General features: G+C 44.0%; 1 protein-coding gene across 1 annotated transcript in view; it reads left to right on the top strand.

The window, feature by feature from the left end:
• LOC311137063 (chromatin remodeling regulator CECR2-like) overlaps positions 1-16780 on the top strand; it is a 99423-nt gene that overhangs the window by 61877 nt on the left and 20766 nt on the right. Inside the window, exons 8-13 of the mRNA XM_084171386.1 lie at positions 10063-10152; positions 10258-10402; positions 11054-11183; positions 16048-16085; positions 16245-16336; positions 16479-16605. Of these exons, the coding sequence (XP_084027512.1) occupies positions 10063-10152; positions 10258-10402; positions 11054-11183; positions 16048-16085; positions 16245-16336; positions 16479-16605 (622 nt within the window). The remainder of the gene's footprint in view (positions 1-10062; positions 10153-10257; positions 10403-11053; positions 11184-16047; positions 16086-16244; positions 16337-16478; positions 16606-16780) is intronic.

Raw genomic sequence — 16780 nt, 5'->3', positions numbered from 1 at the left:
AAATGGGCGGGTTGTAACTTGATCCTGCTGCTACAATTGGATAGAGCGAGGTTGTAACGCTGCTCTCTTTCACATCTCCTCACATCTCTCTCCATCGCTCAAATCATTTGCTGCTGTTTACTGCTACTATGAGAATTAGCTCAATGGTGATTACAGTTTCTACAAAGGCATAAATGTGCATAATATCTAACAAGGAGAACAAGGGTAGAAAAAAATATGAAACGACAATGCACGTTCTGACTCAAATCTACCCATAGTTTGAGAAGTGAAAACACGCACGCTGATCTACAGCTTTCTTGGTCCATAAACATGCAGTAAGATTCTTAGGTAGCTAAACATATATTGCCAACCTTTATTTTGAAACAATTCATTCTTTCCTTATTACGACAATCATCTAATCCAACTATCAACTGTCAATTTACGAATATGATTGCAGCTGGTCAGATCAGCAGATGGCTCGTTGCCGAAAATGGTGCAAGTTCAAAATGATAACCAGCTAACGTTAGCTAGCTACATTGGCTATTAGCTCCTATCTGATATCTTAGCACCATGTTTATCTAGCCAGCTAACTAGCATAGTAGCTAATATATCTAGCTAGCGAGCTAAAACCACAGATGAAAGGGTTAGTTATCGTAATCTTTGCTAACAGGTCATATAGCTATCTGCTTAGCTAGCTAGCTTGCTTATTACGGGCATGTCTGGGCATGTCGACACAAGCTTTGTTATTGGTAAATTAACTAAACTAATATTTGCAACAGGAGTAAAATGTTGGTCACTGTGCCAATAAACCCATTTGTCAGTACTGCACCTTTCTGTTGGAGAATAAGCTAGCTTGCTGCTGCTGATTTTCCGACCTAGACATTCCACAGCATTGTGCTCGTGGCTCAGGCGGTGAGTGGTGGCTGGTATAGCAGCAGTTTTACTATGTAGAGGGACTATCATCAAAGCCGCTAGAGAAGGGCCGATAGACTAGAAAAGGCCAATATCGGCCTGATATATCTGCTCGGGTGATTATCGGTAATTCTCTACTAGACAGCCTACGCAGCTATGTTGTTGGTAGCTGCAATCCCTAGCCCACCATTTTTCTAGTGTCCTCTTGTCTGATAACACATTCTGGCCCTGTTGAGATGTAGGTAGGTAGATAGATAGATAGATAGATAGATAGATAGATATACAGCTGTGGAAAAAATTAAGAGACCACTGCACATTTTTCTTAAATCAGTATCTCTACATGTATGACAGCCATTCCATTCCAGTGTCTGTTGAATTCCAACACAGGCACACCTCATTCTACTGAATTAGGTACTGATTAGGTGATCACATTAACCAAATCTTATTTAACGAGGAAAAGTATAAAAACCACTGCTGTGGTCATCACTATCCTCTTGTAATAGGACCAGCTGGATGGCAAAAACAGTGCTAATAGTACCTCAAAAGTAATATTAATCAAAAAATAACTATTGACCATGCCAAAAGAGTTGAAAAGGAAAGTTTTGAGTGAGGAAAAGAAGGGTTCAATTCTGGCTTTACTAGCAGAGGGATACAGTGAGCGTCAGGTTGCTTCCATCCTTAAAATTTCAAAGACGGCGGTTCATAAGAACAAGGTCAAGCAGCATATATTGGAGACAACAAAGCTACAGACCGGCAGAGGGTGAAAACGACTCTCTACTGACCGGGATGACCGCCAACTCATTCAAATGTCACTCAAAAAGAATGGCAAGCGGCAGCTGGGGTGAAGTGCACGGCGAGGACGGTTCAAAACAGGCTCCTAGGAGCAGGGCTGAAGTCGTGCAAAGCTAGAAAAAAGCCCTTCATCAATGAGAAGCAAAGAAGAGCCAGGCTGAGGTTTGCAAAAGACCATAAGGATTGGACCGTAGAGGACTGGAGTAAGGTCATCTTCTCTGATGAGTCCAATTTTCAGCTTTGCCCAACACCTGGTCGTCTAATGGTTAGACAGAGACCTGGAGAGGCCTACAAGCCACAGTGTCTCGCACCCACTGTGAAATTTGGTGGAGGATCGGTGATGATCTGGGGGTGCTTCATTAAGGCTGGAATCGGGCAGATTTGTCTTTGTGAAGGACGCATGAATCAAGCCACGTACAAGGTTGTCCTGGAAGAAAGCTTGCTTCCTTTTGCTCTGACATTGTTCCCCAACTCTGAGGATTGTTTTTTCCAGCAGGACAATGCGCCATGCCACAGAGCCAGGTCAATCAAGGTGTGGATGGAGGACCACCAGATCAAGACCCTGTCATTGCCAGCCCAATCTCCAGACCTGAACCCCATTGAAAACTTCTGGAATGTGATCAAGATATAGGCCCATTATCAGCAACTATCAGTCCTGTGTTCCAATGACACCTTGTGTTTGCTAATCCAAGTTTATCATTTTAAAAGGCTAATTGATCATTAGAAAACTATTTTGCAATTATGTTAGCACATCTGAAAACTGTTGTGCTGATTAAAGAAGCAATACAACTGGCCTTCTTGAGACTAGTTGAGTATCTGGAGCATCAGCAATTGTGGGTTCGATTACAGGCTCAAAATGGCCAGAAACAAAGAACCTTCTTCTGAAACTCGTCAGTCTATTCTTGTTCTGAGAAATGAAGGCTGTTCCATGTGAGAAATTGCCAAGAAACTGAAGATCTCGTACAACGCTGTGTACTACTCCCTTCACAGAACAGCGCAAACTGGCTCTAACCAGAATAGAAAGAGGAGTGGGAGGCCCCAGTGCACAACTGAGCAAGAGGATCTAGTTTGAGAAACAGGCGCCTCACAGGTCCTCAACTGGCAGCTTCATTAAATAGTACCCGCAAAACACCAGTCTCAACGTCAACAGTGAAGAGGCGACTCCGGGATGCTGACCTTCTAGACAGAGTTGCAAAGAAAAAGCCATATCTCAGACTGCCCATCTTAATCTTCTCTTTTTATTGGCCTCTCTGTGATATGGCTTTTTCTTTGCAACAAAAATAAAGTGGTGATCCTAACTGACATAATACAGGGAATTTTTACTAGGATTAAATGTCAGGAATTGTGAAAAACTGAGTTTAAATGTATTTGGCTTCCGACTTCAACTGTATATAAACTCTGCAAAAAAAGAAACGTCCCTTTTTCAGGACCCTGTCTTTCAAAGATAATTTGTAAAGTAACTTGTAACTTCACAGATCTTCATTGTAAAGGGTTTAAACACTGTTTCCCATGCTTGTTCAATGATCCATAAACAATTAATGAACATGCACCTGTGGAACGGTCGTTAAGACACTAACAGCTTACAGACGGTAGGCAATTAAGGTCACAGTTATTAAAACTTATGACACTAAAGAGGGCTTTCTACTGACTCTGAAAAACCCCAAAAGAAAGATGCCCAGGGTCCCTGCTCATCTGCGTGAACGTGCCTTAGGCATGCTGCAAGGAGGCACGAGGACTGCAGATGTGGCCAGGGCAATACATTGCAATGTCCATACTGTGAGACGCCTAAGACAGCGCCACAGGGAGACAGAACAGACAGCTGATCATCCTCGCAGTGGCAGACCACGTGTAGCAACACCTGTACAGGATCGGTACATCCGAACATCACACCTGCGAGACAGGTACAGGATGACAACAACAACTGCCTGAGTTACACCAGGAACGCACAATCCCTCCATCAGTGCTCTGACTGTCCGCAATGGGCTGAGAGAGGCTGGACTGAGGGCTAGTAGGCCTGTTGTAAGGCAGGTCCTCACCAGACATCACCGGCAACAACGTCGCCTATGGGCACAAACCCACCGTCGCTGGACCAGACAGGATTGGCAAAAAGTGCTCTTCACTGACGAGTCACGGTTTTGTCTCACCAGGGGTGATGGTCGGATTCGCGTTTATCGTCGAAGGAAAGAGTGTTACACCGAGGCCTGTACTCTGGAGCAGGATCAATTTGGAGGTGGAGGGTCCGTCATGGTCTGAGGGCGGTGTGTCACAGCATCATCGGACTGAGCTTGTTCTCATTGCAGGCAATCTCAACGCTGTGCGTTACAGGGAAGACATCCTCCTCCCTCATGTGGTACCCTTCCTGCAGGCTCATCCTGACATGACCCTCCAGCATGAAAATGCCACCAGCCATACTGCTCGTTCTGTGCGTGATTTCCTGCAAGACAGGAATGTCAGTGTTCTGCCATGACCAGCGAAGAGCCCGGATCTCAATCCCATTGAGCACGTCTGGGACCTGTTGGATCAGAGGGTGATGACTAGGGCCATTCCCCCCCAAAAAATCCGCGAACTTGCAGGTGCCTTGGTGGAAGAGTGGGGTAACATCTCACAGCAAGAACTGGCAAATCTGGTGCAGTCCATGAGGAGGAGATCCACTGCAGTACTTAATGCAGCTGGTGGCCACACCAGATACTGACTGTTACTTTTGATTTTGACCCCCCCCCCCCTTTGTTCAGGGACACATTATTCAATTTCTGTTAGTCACATGTCTATGGAACTTGTTCAGTTTAGGTCTCAGTTGTTGAATCTTGTTATGTTCATACAAATATTTACACATGCTGAAAATAAATGCAGTTGACAGTGAGAGGACGTTTATTTTTTTGCTGAGTTACAGTGGGGAAAAAAGTATTTAGTCAGCCAACAATTGTGCAAGTGATGAACATGCACCTGTGCAAGTCAAAAAGATGAGAGAGGCCTGTAATGTTCATCATAGGTACACGTCAAGTATGACAGACAAATTGAGGGGAAAAAATCCAGAAAATCACATTGTAGGATTTTTAATGAATTTATTTGCAAATTATGGTGGAAAATAAGTATTTGGTCACCTACAAACAAGCAAGATTTCTGGCTCTCACAGAGCTGTAACTTCTTCTTTAAGAGGCTCCTCTGTCCTCCACTCGTTACCTGTATTAATGGCACCTGTTTGAACTTGTTATCAGTATAAAAGACACCTGTCCACAACCTCAAACAGTCACACTCCAAACTGCACTATGGCCAAGACCAAAGAGCTGTCAAAGGACACCAGAAACAAAATTGTAGACCTGCACCAGGCTGGGAAGAGACTGAATCTGCAATAGGTAAGCAGCTTGGTTTGAAGAAATCAACTGTGGGAGCAATTATTAGGAAATGGAAGACATACAAGACCAATGATAATCTCCCTCGATCTGGGGCTCCACGCAAGATCTCACCCTGTGGGGTCAAAATGATCACAAGAACGGTGAGCAAAAATCCCAGAACCTAGTGAATGACCTGCAGAGAGCTGGGACCAAAGTAACAAAGCCTACCATCAGTAACACACTACGCCGCCAGGGACTCAAATCCTGCAGTGCCAGACGTGTCCCCCTGCTTAAGCCAGTACATGTCCAGGCCCGTCTGAAGTTTGCTAGAGTGCATTTGGATGATCCAGAAGAGGATTGGGAGAATGTCATATGGTCAGATGAAACCAAAATATAACTTTTTGGTAAAAACTCAACTCGTCGTGTTTGGAGGACAAAAAATGCTGAGTTGCATCCAAAGAACACCATACCTACTGTGAAGCATGGGGGTGGAAACATCATGCTTTGGGGCTGTTTTTCTGCAAAGGGACCAGGACGACTGATCCGTGTAAAGGAAAGAATGAATGGGGCCATGTATCGTGAGATTTTGAGTGAAAACCTCCTTCCATCAGCAAGGGCATTGAAGATGAAACGTGGCTGGGTCTTTCAGCATGACAATGATCCCAAACACACCGCCCGGGCAACGAAGGAGTGGCTTCGTAAGAAGCATTTCAAGGTCCTGGAGTGGCCTAGCCAGTCTCCAGATCTCAACCCCATAGAAAGTCTTTGGAGGGAGTTGAAAGTCTGTGTTGCCCAGCGACAGCCCCAAAACATCACTGCTCTAGAGGAGATCTGCATGGAGGAATGGGCCAAAATACCAGCAACAGTGTGTGAAAACCTTGTGAAGACTTACAGAAAATGTTTGACCGGTGTCATTGCCAACAAAGGGTATATAACAAAGTATTGAGAAACTTTTGTTATTGACCAAATACTTATTTTCCACCATAATTTGCAAATAAATTCATTAAAAATCCTACAATGTGATTTTCTGGATTACGTTTCTCATTTTGTCTGTCATAGTTGACGTGTACCTATGATGAAAATTACAGGCGCCTCTCATCTTTTTAAGTGGGAGAACTTGCACAATTGGTGGCTGACTAAATACTTTTTTCCCCCACTGTATATATATATATATATATATATATATAACACACACACAGTACCAGTCAAAAGTTGTCATCTAGGCAAATGGTGGCTATTTGAAGAATTTCAAATATACAATTATATTTTGATGTGTTTAACACTTTTTTGGTTACTGCATGATTCCATATGTGTTATTTCATAGTTTTGATGTCTTCACTATTATTCTACAATGTAGAAAATAGTAAAAAAATAAAGATAAACCCTTGAATGAGTAGGTGTTTAAAACGTTTGACTGTGTTTGTTTGTGTGTGTGTATGTATGTATATATATATATATATATATATGTGTATATGTATATACAGTGGGGAGAAAAAGTATTTGATACACTGCCGATTTTGCAGGTTTTCCTACTTACAAAGCATGTAGAGGTCTGTCATTTTTATCATAGGTACACTTCAACTGTGAGAAACGGAATATAAAACAAAAATCCTGAAAATCACATTGTATGATTTTTAAGTAATTCATTTGCATTTTATTGCATGACATAAGTATTTGATACATCAGAAAAGCAGAACTTAATATTTGGTACAGAAACCTTTGTTTGCAATTACAGAGATCATACGTTTCCTGTAGGTCTTGACCAGGTTTGCACACACTGCAGCAGGGATTTTGGCCCACTCCTCCATACAGACCTTCTCCAGATCCTTCAGGTTTCGGGGCTGTCGCTGGGCAATACGGACTTTCAGCTCCCTCCAAAGATTTTCTATTGGGTTCAGGTCTGGAGACTGGCTAGGCCACTCCAGGACCTTGAGATGCTTCTTACGGATCCACTCCTTAGTTGCCCTGGCTGTGTGTGTCGGGTCGTTGTCATGCTGAAAGACCCAGCCACGACCCATCTTCAATGCTCTTACTGAGGGAAGGAGGTTGTTGGCCAAGATCTCGCGAAAATGGCCCCATCCATCCTCCCCTCAATACGGTGCAGTCGTCCTGTCCCCTTTGCAGAAAAGCATCCCCAAAGAATGATGTTTCCACCTCCATGCTTCACGGTTGGGATGGTGTTCTTGGGGTTGTACTCATCCTTCTTCTTCCTCCAAACACGGTGAGTGGAGTTTAGACCAAAAAGCTAAATTTTTGTCTCATCAGACCACATGACCTTCTCCCTTTCCTCCTCTGGATCATCCAGATGGTCATTGGCAAACTTCAGACGGGCCTGGAAATGCTCTGGCTTGAGCAGTGGGACCTTGCGCGCACTGCAGGATTTTAATCCATGACGGCGTAGTGTGTTACTGATGGTTTTCTTTGAGACTGTGGTCCCAGCTCTCTTCAGGTCATTGACCAGGTCCTGCCGTGTAGTTCTGGGCTGATCCCTCACCTTCCTCATGATCATTGATGCCCCACGAGGTGAGATCTTGCATGGAGCCCCAGACCGAGGGTGATTGACCGTCATCTTGAACTTCTTCCATTTTCTAATAATTGCGCCAACAGTTGTTGCCTTCTCACCAAGCTGCTTGCCTATTGTCCTGTAGCCCATCCCAGCCTTGTGCAGGTCTACAATTTTATCCCTGATGTCCTTACACAGCTCTCTGGTCATGGCCATTGTGGAGAGGTTGGAGTCTGTTTGATTGAGTGTGTGGACAGGTGTCTTTTATACAGGTAATGAGTTTAAACAGGTGCAGTTAATACAGGTAATGAGTGGAGAATAGGAGGGCTTCTTAAAGAAAAACTAACAGGTCTGTGAGAGCTGAAATTCTTACTGGTTGGTAGGTGATCAAATACTTATGTCATGCAATAAAATGCAAATTATTACTTAAAAATCATACAATGTGATTTTCTGGATTTTTGTTTTAGATTCCGTCTCTCGCAGTTGAAGTGTACCTATGATAAAAAATTACATACCTCTACATGCTTTGTAAGTAGGAAAACCTGCAAAATCGGCAGTGTATCAAATACTTGTTCTCCCCACTGTATATGTGTACATATATTATATAATCTTTTTTTTTTTTTTTTTAAACCTTTATTTTAGCAGAATCCCATTGAGACCAAGGCCTCTTTTCCAAGGGAGCCCTACATGAACACAATTGGTCAAATATACAACATTTAAACACACAACATTTAAACACAACGTAATTAGAACATACAATACTACAAGCAATTTTAAGAAACAAACACATTCTTCAACAATGAGGTTCTCCATTGACAACTTGAACTGCCCAACAGGCACCAGAGCATCAAGGTGCAGAGAGCTCTGCTGATCATTCCATACACAGGGGCACAAAAAAACTGAATGCAGATTTACTTAATTCTGTAGTGATCAACGGGACCTCTAGCCTTAGCCATCTCTGTGATCGGGTCTGATAGAAGCTATAGAAACCCAACACAGCCTGCCTGTCCTTGTGGACTGTGACGGTCAAAAGCTCTTTGGCCATTCTGTCGGCATGGGGTCATTCTCTAACGGTCACCCGATGGTGACCTGTCTTTCACGGCCAGCATGCCTGCCTGGTATCTATCTGGACATATTCACAGTTCTAAAGCTGCTGGATGCAGGTTCTGGCGTTACAGAGCAGGCGTCTGGGTTGTATGTGTGTAATGCGTGTGTGAATGCGTTCGCAGCATTATTGTGTGTTTTTGAGTGTGTGTGAGTGAGCACACAGCCGTGGCGTCCTCCAGCTCCTGTCCACAGCCCTGGCTGTCACAGCCATTTCGTGGGGCGCTGACGGGAGGCAGGCGCTCACCTTGAGGCGGGATGAAGCCACTTGATTGACGACCTGCTGCGCTGCAGGATTGTCGACCTCTTTAAGTGGCGACACCAGAGGCAGTCTATCTCCTGTGTGGGATTAAGTGCTGTGGGTAATGCACAGAGCAGAGGCAGGGCAGAGGAGCCCTGGGACACGCCGGTGCAGAGAGAGAAGACTGGGGGATGGGAGCTGTAGCACATTCAGCACTTTGACAGCTGCCTTGCTCTATCTCACACGTCCTCATGCTGCTAGCAGGTAAAACTCTACAAGGGGGAAAGGGTCTCGTGGTGTTCACAGGCCCCATCCTGACTGGAAGCATTTACATTTTAGTCTTTTAGCAGACACTCTTCTCCAGCGTGACTTACAGTTAGTGCATTCATCTTAAGATAACTAGGTGACAGAACCACATCACAGTCGTAGTAACTACATTTTCCCTCAAAGAATATAAAATATAACAAATAACACAACAGAAACAAAAGGCACAGGAGGTGGTGCAGCCCAGGAGGCAGGCGTCCATCTTGTTTCCCATAACTTCCAACGTACCAGACTCCATTACCCCCATGCTCCTGGAAACAACCATACCTTTGGACTGCATTCCCTGACATAGATAGAGATACTGCCTGGCCCAGAGGGTTCCGTTCTGACTGCAGCTTCCTTCTGTTGTTATATTTTTTTCATGTTGTAGTCTGTGTAAAGGTTTGTATTCTGCAACCAATTCTGATGCTCATATTCAGTCATGTAACATTCTTACTAATTGCTACATTTATAGACTATATGCTATTTCATCAAGTGGCAATGCTGTGGTCCGTTTGCAAATAGAAGCACACACACACGTAACAGCCCACCCCCACTCCCCCAGCTTTTAGTGGCAATCGTTACGTGTGATTATTAATGTCACAGGAAGCATGGAGGGGTTTGATTTGTTTGGTTGGTCAGTGACCCACTGGGAGAGGGCTAGCAGGGTGGGTGGGATTTAAAGGGGGGTAGTCGGGGGAGGAGGAGCAGAGCCTGGATCACCCCTTCTCTCCTCACAGCTCTGCTGGAAGAGCACAGAGGATTCCCCGGGGCATGCTTGGGTATTGGCTCCCGTGGATGCGTTACTTGATCAATGCGACTGCGTGTGATTTTAACAAGTGTGAATAACGAAACCACTTATTTGTGTTTTAATCTTGATTATTTTGCCTCTGCAGGAGAATGAGCGGAAGCAGAGGCTGATGGACCCCACGCTAGTACGCAGCTCTTACCGGCTCTCTGAGAAACGCATGAGCCAAGAGGAGGAGGTGAGACCAGCTGCGCGTGTGTGTGTGTAATTTATTGTTCTTAGTGTATGTCCTGTCTCCTGTGAGACCCAGTGGACTGATGGTTTCCTGCGTGTGTGTGTCCAGGCCTTAGCCAATGTGGAGCAGCAGAAACAGAGGGATGAGGACATGGACAGGCAGGCCCTGCTGATGGAGCAGAGACGAGAGGAGGAGATGCTGCTGCAGGAGGAGCGTCAGAGAGAGGAGCTGGAGAGACTCCAAGCTGTGGAGGGTGAGTAGTGGAGCTAGGTTAGGGGGCAGGGTGGGGCTCAGGGTGGATTCTGAAAGACTGCCAAACCCGCACCCCGCACACACCTCTGCATTTGTATTGTCGGTACCATTGAATGATCTATTGCCCTGGTTGTGAATTATATATTGCAATATATTGCACCGTATTGGGCTGCGAGTAAGTGGGAATGTTTAGCCCTTTGAATCACAGGAGTCCTTCTGATGTCACCTGCCAAGGGTTAATTAACTGGTGAAGGACCCTCATTAATGTATTATAGATGAACAGCAGGACCGGGCTGGGCTGCCTGGTCTCTGGTGGATCGGAGCACGTGGAATCCAACCCTCCACCCTCCAACATATTTTAATCCGCTCAGCAGGGGGGCGGCAGCCCGAAGCCTTTCAGGTTGAGAGATAAAGCAATATGTGTTCCTTTTTGTTCTCGCTTTTTTGATCAGCTAAGCCTGCAAAAGGATGGTCAATGAATCACTCATCTTCTCTGAACTCCTTCAGTCTCTCAAGTTGTTCGGCCTGGTTTTTATTGACTCTGCGCACCAGCAGGCGGCCGGATGGCCAACAGGTGCCCTTGAAACTGTAATAAGAGACTTGTTGTTGTGTGTAATTAACTGTGGTTCCTATGTTCTGTTGTTTCCCTCAGAGCGAGCGCGGCGGCGGAAGCTGCGTGAGGAGAAGGCCTGGTTGATATCCCAGGGAAAGGACCTGCCCCCCGAACTGCTGCACCTGGAGCCCCACTCACCCATCCGACGCGCCCGCAGGACGAAAGAGTTGTAAGAGCCACACACTACTACTCAACACTAGAGTACTGATAATTTATGGAGAGTGAAATATTATATATATATATATATATATATTTTTTTTTTTTTTTTTTTTACTATTTAAAGTTCACAGATGTGGCAGACATAAATAATATAATAAAATATAAAACAAAAGAAACAACAAATTTGCAGCAGCACTATCTGTGATCATGTTAGCTATTTCAGCTTTAGCTGAGACAACGAGCAAATAATTAGTTTTATAGCACCATACACAACATGTGTATACACACACATTTCCTTAATCACCCCATTCACTCTGTCAAATTTGAAATCTAGTTGAGTAGTGGAGACCAGAGTCTGTCAAACCTCGGCTGTCTCTTGCGGAGGTCATAAGTGAGCTTTTCAAGAGGAAGAAAGTCAACAATCTGGTCAATCCACATTTTAAATGTAGGAGAAGAATTAGAAGCCCACAGTAGGAGAATACATTTTTTTTTAGCAAAGTATGATAGTCATAAACACATTTTCTCTGTCTGGATCAAGAACAAAGTCCTGCTGGGCATTAAGAAGGTAGAGACACAGGGTCATATCAAACTGTACATCTAATATTTTCTGTGCAGCAGTATTTATAGATTGCCAAAATCTGGTAATCTCTTTACAACTCCAAAATACATGCATATAGAGGTACATGATCCCTAGAGTATGTCAAAGATTAAAGTTGGCATACTTTGGCAAGTCTGGGTTGCATACTATAGGCGAGTGAGAGCATATCTGTGAGGAAATGCCAAGGTATTTCTTACAGTCATTCTGTGCTAGTAGGGTGTTGTAAATCACAAGGGCTTTGGGTATGTTGCCCACTTCACTAAAGTTATTAATTCATATAATTGAGCTTAGAGGCCCAATCCTGTGGTTCATTGCCCCTATCTGAATCCACGTTGAGTCTTGTCTGTTTGTGATTCATGTTAACATGTTGCGGATTTGGGCAGCCCAGTAGTACAATTGAAAGCAGGGAAGAGCAAGATCACCCTTAGATTCAGGTTTTGATAGAGTGGCGAACTTGATCCTAGGTTTTTTATTGCCCCATATACATTTGGTGATGTTTTGGTTGGTTGTTTTAAAAAAAGAAACTGGGAGATCGCATGGGAGCATCTGAAATAAATAGTTAAATCTAGGGAGGATAACATTGATTCTTCCGACTAAGCTAATTGGGAGATAATTCTGATCCAGGAGTGGGAGATCATTTTCCTTTAAAAGGCAATTCAGATCGGGTGTTACAAAGATTCCAAGGTATTGAAACTCCAGTGTCTTACATTGGAACGGGCAGAGTGTCTTCATAGATCTGGTGAGTGGAAGATTGAGGGGGCAAACAATGGATTTGTTAAAATGTATATTATATCCTGAAAACTTGCCATACTGAGCAATTGTGTCTAAAATGAGAAGGATTTCTCAGGGTTGGATATGTAGAGCAAGACATCATCCGTGTAGAGCGAAATCTTGTGCTGAAGGCCGCCTGCAGAAACCCCCATAATACTTGGATTGCTCCTTATCAATTCTGCCAAAGGCGCCGCCCCCAACAAGTAGAGCAGGGGGGACAGCGAGCATCCTTGTCTTGTGCCACGTCCCAAAGGGAATCTGTCAGAGTTCAGACCGTTAGTAGACACCATGCCATTTGGATGAAAATGTAGGGACTTAATCCATTTAATAAAGTTTTGGTCCATATTGAACTTTTCTAAGACTGAGAACAGAAAGATCCACTCCATCCAGTCGAACGCTTTCTCAGCATCCAGTGAAGCCAGCAGGACAGGGGTCTTCTGTGCATTTACTTGATCTATAATATAAAAAATACAGCGAATGTTATCAGAAGAGTACCTGTCTCTAATAAATCCAGTTTGGTCTGCTATTATTATTTTGGGAAGAAGTGTGTTTAGTCTTTTGGCGAGCAATTTGGTCATGATTTTGTAGTCTAAATCCAACAAGCTTATGGGCCGGAAGGATGAGCAGGATAGAGGGTCCTTTTTTGAGCAACACTGTAATGCGGGTTGTGTACATAGCAAAAATTATCCCGCAATGGCATGAAAATAGGTTTAAACTGGAGCCAAAAAGCTTTATAGAACTCTCTGGGAAATCCATCTGGGCCTGGGGACTTGTTAGGTGGCATGGAGATAATTGCCTCTAGGACCTCCTCTGGAGTGGAGGGGGAGTTGAGATCTTCTTGGTCGGTCTGATCGTTTTGGTAGTGAGATTCCCTCTAGGAAGGAATGGGGTTCTACATCTGAATGTTTTCTCTCAGAAGTATACAATTTGCAGTAAAAGTTAAATTGATCTTATTTGGATCATATGTCACTTCATCTGCTGTTCGGATGGCCATGATTGTACGCTCTGACTGCTCTTTTTTCGATTGGTATGCAAGCAATCTGCTAGGCCTATTGCTATACTCATGGTATTTCTGTTTAGTAAAGATTTTTCTTGAGTATAGTCTAAGTTTAGTTTGGCTTTGGCTGCTTTAAGTTGACTCCAGGAGGTGCTCTCTGGGGATTGTTTATGTACTTTTTCGCAGCGTTAAAGCTCCCTCTCAAGATCTAACCTGTGTGTTTCCGTAGCTTTTTTCTTAGAGGAAGCATATGCAATTAGATGACCTCTTAGTGTGGTTTTGGCAGAGTCCCATATTATGGCCGGAGGAACAGGAGAGTCTTTGTTGTTTTGTGTGTAGTTGTCTAGCCATGTAGTGACCAATGTATGGAATGCTTTGTTTGATAACATGGAGGTGTTGAATTTCCAGCTCTTTGACCTGGGGATGTTTTTACAGAGGGCAAAGCAGAGGCGGACAAAGGCGTGATCTGAAAGTGCAATGGGTCCGATTGTACAAGTGGCAGAATTTATGAAAATCTTTAGGATAAAAATGTAATCTATACGAGAGTAGGTGTTATGGACATTGGACTAGTATTTATAATCCATAGATGAGCCATTAGTCTCTCTCCAGGTATCTATCAGTCATAGCTCTTTAGTAAGAGAGTTCAACATCTTTGCCGATCTAGGGTTTGGGGTGGGGACTTCAGGTGATTTGTCCAGAGTTAAGTTGAGGGTACAATTAAAATCTCCAGCCAGCACTCCAAAGGAAACAATTCTCATTGAACAGGGCTATCATTTTCGACATGAAAGCAGGAGTATCTGTGTTAGGAGCATATACAGTGCCTTCGGAAAGTATTCGACCCCTTGACTTTTTCCACATTTTGTTAGGTTACAGCCTTATTCTAAAATTGATTAAACCGTTTTTTCCCCCTTATCAATCTACACACTACCCCATAATGACAAAGCAAAAACAGGTTTTTAGAAATGTTTGTTAATTTATAACAAATAAAAAAACAGAAATATCACATTTACATAAGTATTCAGACCCATTACTCAGTACTTTGTTGAAGCACCTTTGGCTGTGATTACAGCCTCGAGTCTTCTTGGGTATAACGCTACAAGCTTGGCACACCTGTATTTGGGGAGTTTCTCCCATTCTTTTCTGCAGATCCTCTCAAGCTCTGTCAGGTTGGATGGGGAGCGTCGCTGCACAGCTATTTTCAGGTCTCTCCGGAGATGTTCGATCGGGTTCAATTCCGGGCTCTGGCTGGGCCACTCAAGGACATTCAGAGACTTGTCCCGAAGCCACTCCTGCGTTGTCTTGGCTGTGTGTTTAGGGTCGTCGTCCTGTTGGAAGGTGAACCTTTGCCGCAGTCTGAGGTCCTGAGCGCTCTGGAGCAGGTTTTCATCAAGGATGTCTCTGTAGTTTGCTCCGTTCATCTTTGCCTCGATCCTGACTAGTCTCCCAGTCCCTGCCGCTGGAAAACCTCCCCACAGCATGATGCTGCCACCACCATGCTTCACCGTAGGGATGGTGCCAGGTTTCTTCCAGACGTGACACTTGGCATTCAGGCCAAAGAGTTCAATCTTGGTTTCATCAGACAAGAGATTATTGTTTCTCATGGTCGGAGAGTCTTTAGGTGCCTTTTGGCAAACTCCAAGCGGGTTGTCATGTGCCTTTTACTGGAGTGGCTTCCGTCTGGCTACTCTACCTAAAGACCTGATTTGGTGGAGTGCTGCAGAGATGGTTGTCCTTCTGGAAGGTTCTCCCATCTCCACAGAGGAACTCTGGAGCTCTGTCAGAGTGACCATCGGGTTCTTGGTCACCTCCCTGACCAAGGCCCTTCTCCCCCGATTGCGCAGTTTGGCCGGGCGGCCAGCTCTAGGAAGAGTCTTGGTGCTTCCAAACTTCTTCCATTTAAGAATGATGGAGGCCACTGTGTTCTTTGGGACCTTCAATGCTGCAGACATTTTTTGGTACTCTTCCCCAGGTCTGTGCCTCGACACAATCCTGTCTCGGAGCTCTACGGACAATTCCTTTGACCTCATGGCTTGGTTTTTGCTCTGACATGCACTGTCAACTATGGGACCTTCTATAGACAGGTGTGTGCCTTTCCAAATCATATCCAATCAATTTAATTTACCACAGGTGGACTCCAATCAAGTTGTAGAAACATCTCAAGGGTGATCAAGGAAAACATGATGCACCTGAGCTCAATTTCGAGTCTCATAGCAAAGGGTCCGAATACTTATGTAAATAAGGTTTTTCTTTTTTTGTAAACATTTCTAAAAACCTGTTTTCGCTTTGTTATTATGGGGTATTGTATGTAGATTGCTGAGGATTTGTATCTATTTAATCAATTTTATAATAAGGCTGTAATGTAACAAAATAAGGAAAAGGTGAAGGGGTCTGAATACTTTCCGAAGGCACTGTATATTTAAGATAGTAATTGGTTGCCCATACAGTGACCCAGTTATTAGAATAAATGAGTGAATTTGTTTTGAACATTTTCTCAATCTTTTATTGCAGCTATGAAATTGATGATGATTATACGGCGTTGTACAAAGGTAATGTATATGCCCTGTCATCTATGCAATCATCACTGTATAATATCTGTATGTGTAAAGCATATTGACCTGCAAATTGTTCTGGACAGTGAGACAAGATGTTTCCTCTGTTCTGACTCCAACTGCCTTGGTCCTCCTTTCTTTTTTCTCTCCCCACAGTGTTGGAGGCCCTGAGAGCCCACAAAGACGCCTGGCCCTTCTTGGAGCCTGTGGACGAGTCCTATGCCCCAAACTATAATGCGGTCATTCAGGTGAGCTCAGAGTGAAAAGGAAGGGTCCAAACTTTGTCAAATGACGGTTAGACGCCTCAGTTATACACATTTTTTTCACAATGTAATTTGAGGTCGTCCATTCTACAAGTAGTCATTTATGCTTGCCCTGATTTTTCCTCAGACTCCGATGGACCTGTCCACCATCGAGACTAAGCTGAATGAAGGGGAGTACATCGCCAAGGAGGAGTTTGTGTCCGACGTGAAGCTCATGTTTGAAAACTGCATCGAGTACAATGGGGAAGACAGCGGTAAAGACATTTTAATTTTTATCTAAAACCTCATTTATTTTTTGTCAAATTTATGATGTCCTTAAAATGCGTCTAGCATGTGCAAATGGTTTGTGGGTTGACTTTGGACTTGATTTATGAATTTGAGATAGATAGGGATCAAGATCAATATGACTAAGTGCACATGGAGGAGGAG

Source organism: Coregonus lavaretus (genome assembly GCF_964263955.1).
Source record: "Coregonus lavaretus genome assembly, chromosome: 11".
NCBI lineage: Eukaryota > Metazoa > Chordata > Actinopteri > Salmoniformes > Salmonidae > Coregonus > Coregonus lavaretus.
The sequence above is the reverse complement of the archived record's forward strand: the minus strand, read 5'-3'. Positions and strand labels throughout refer to the sequence as shown.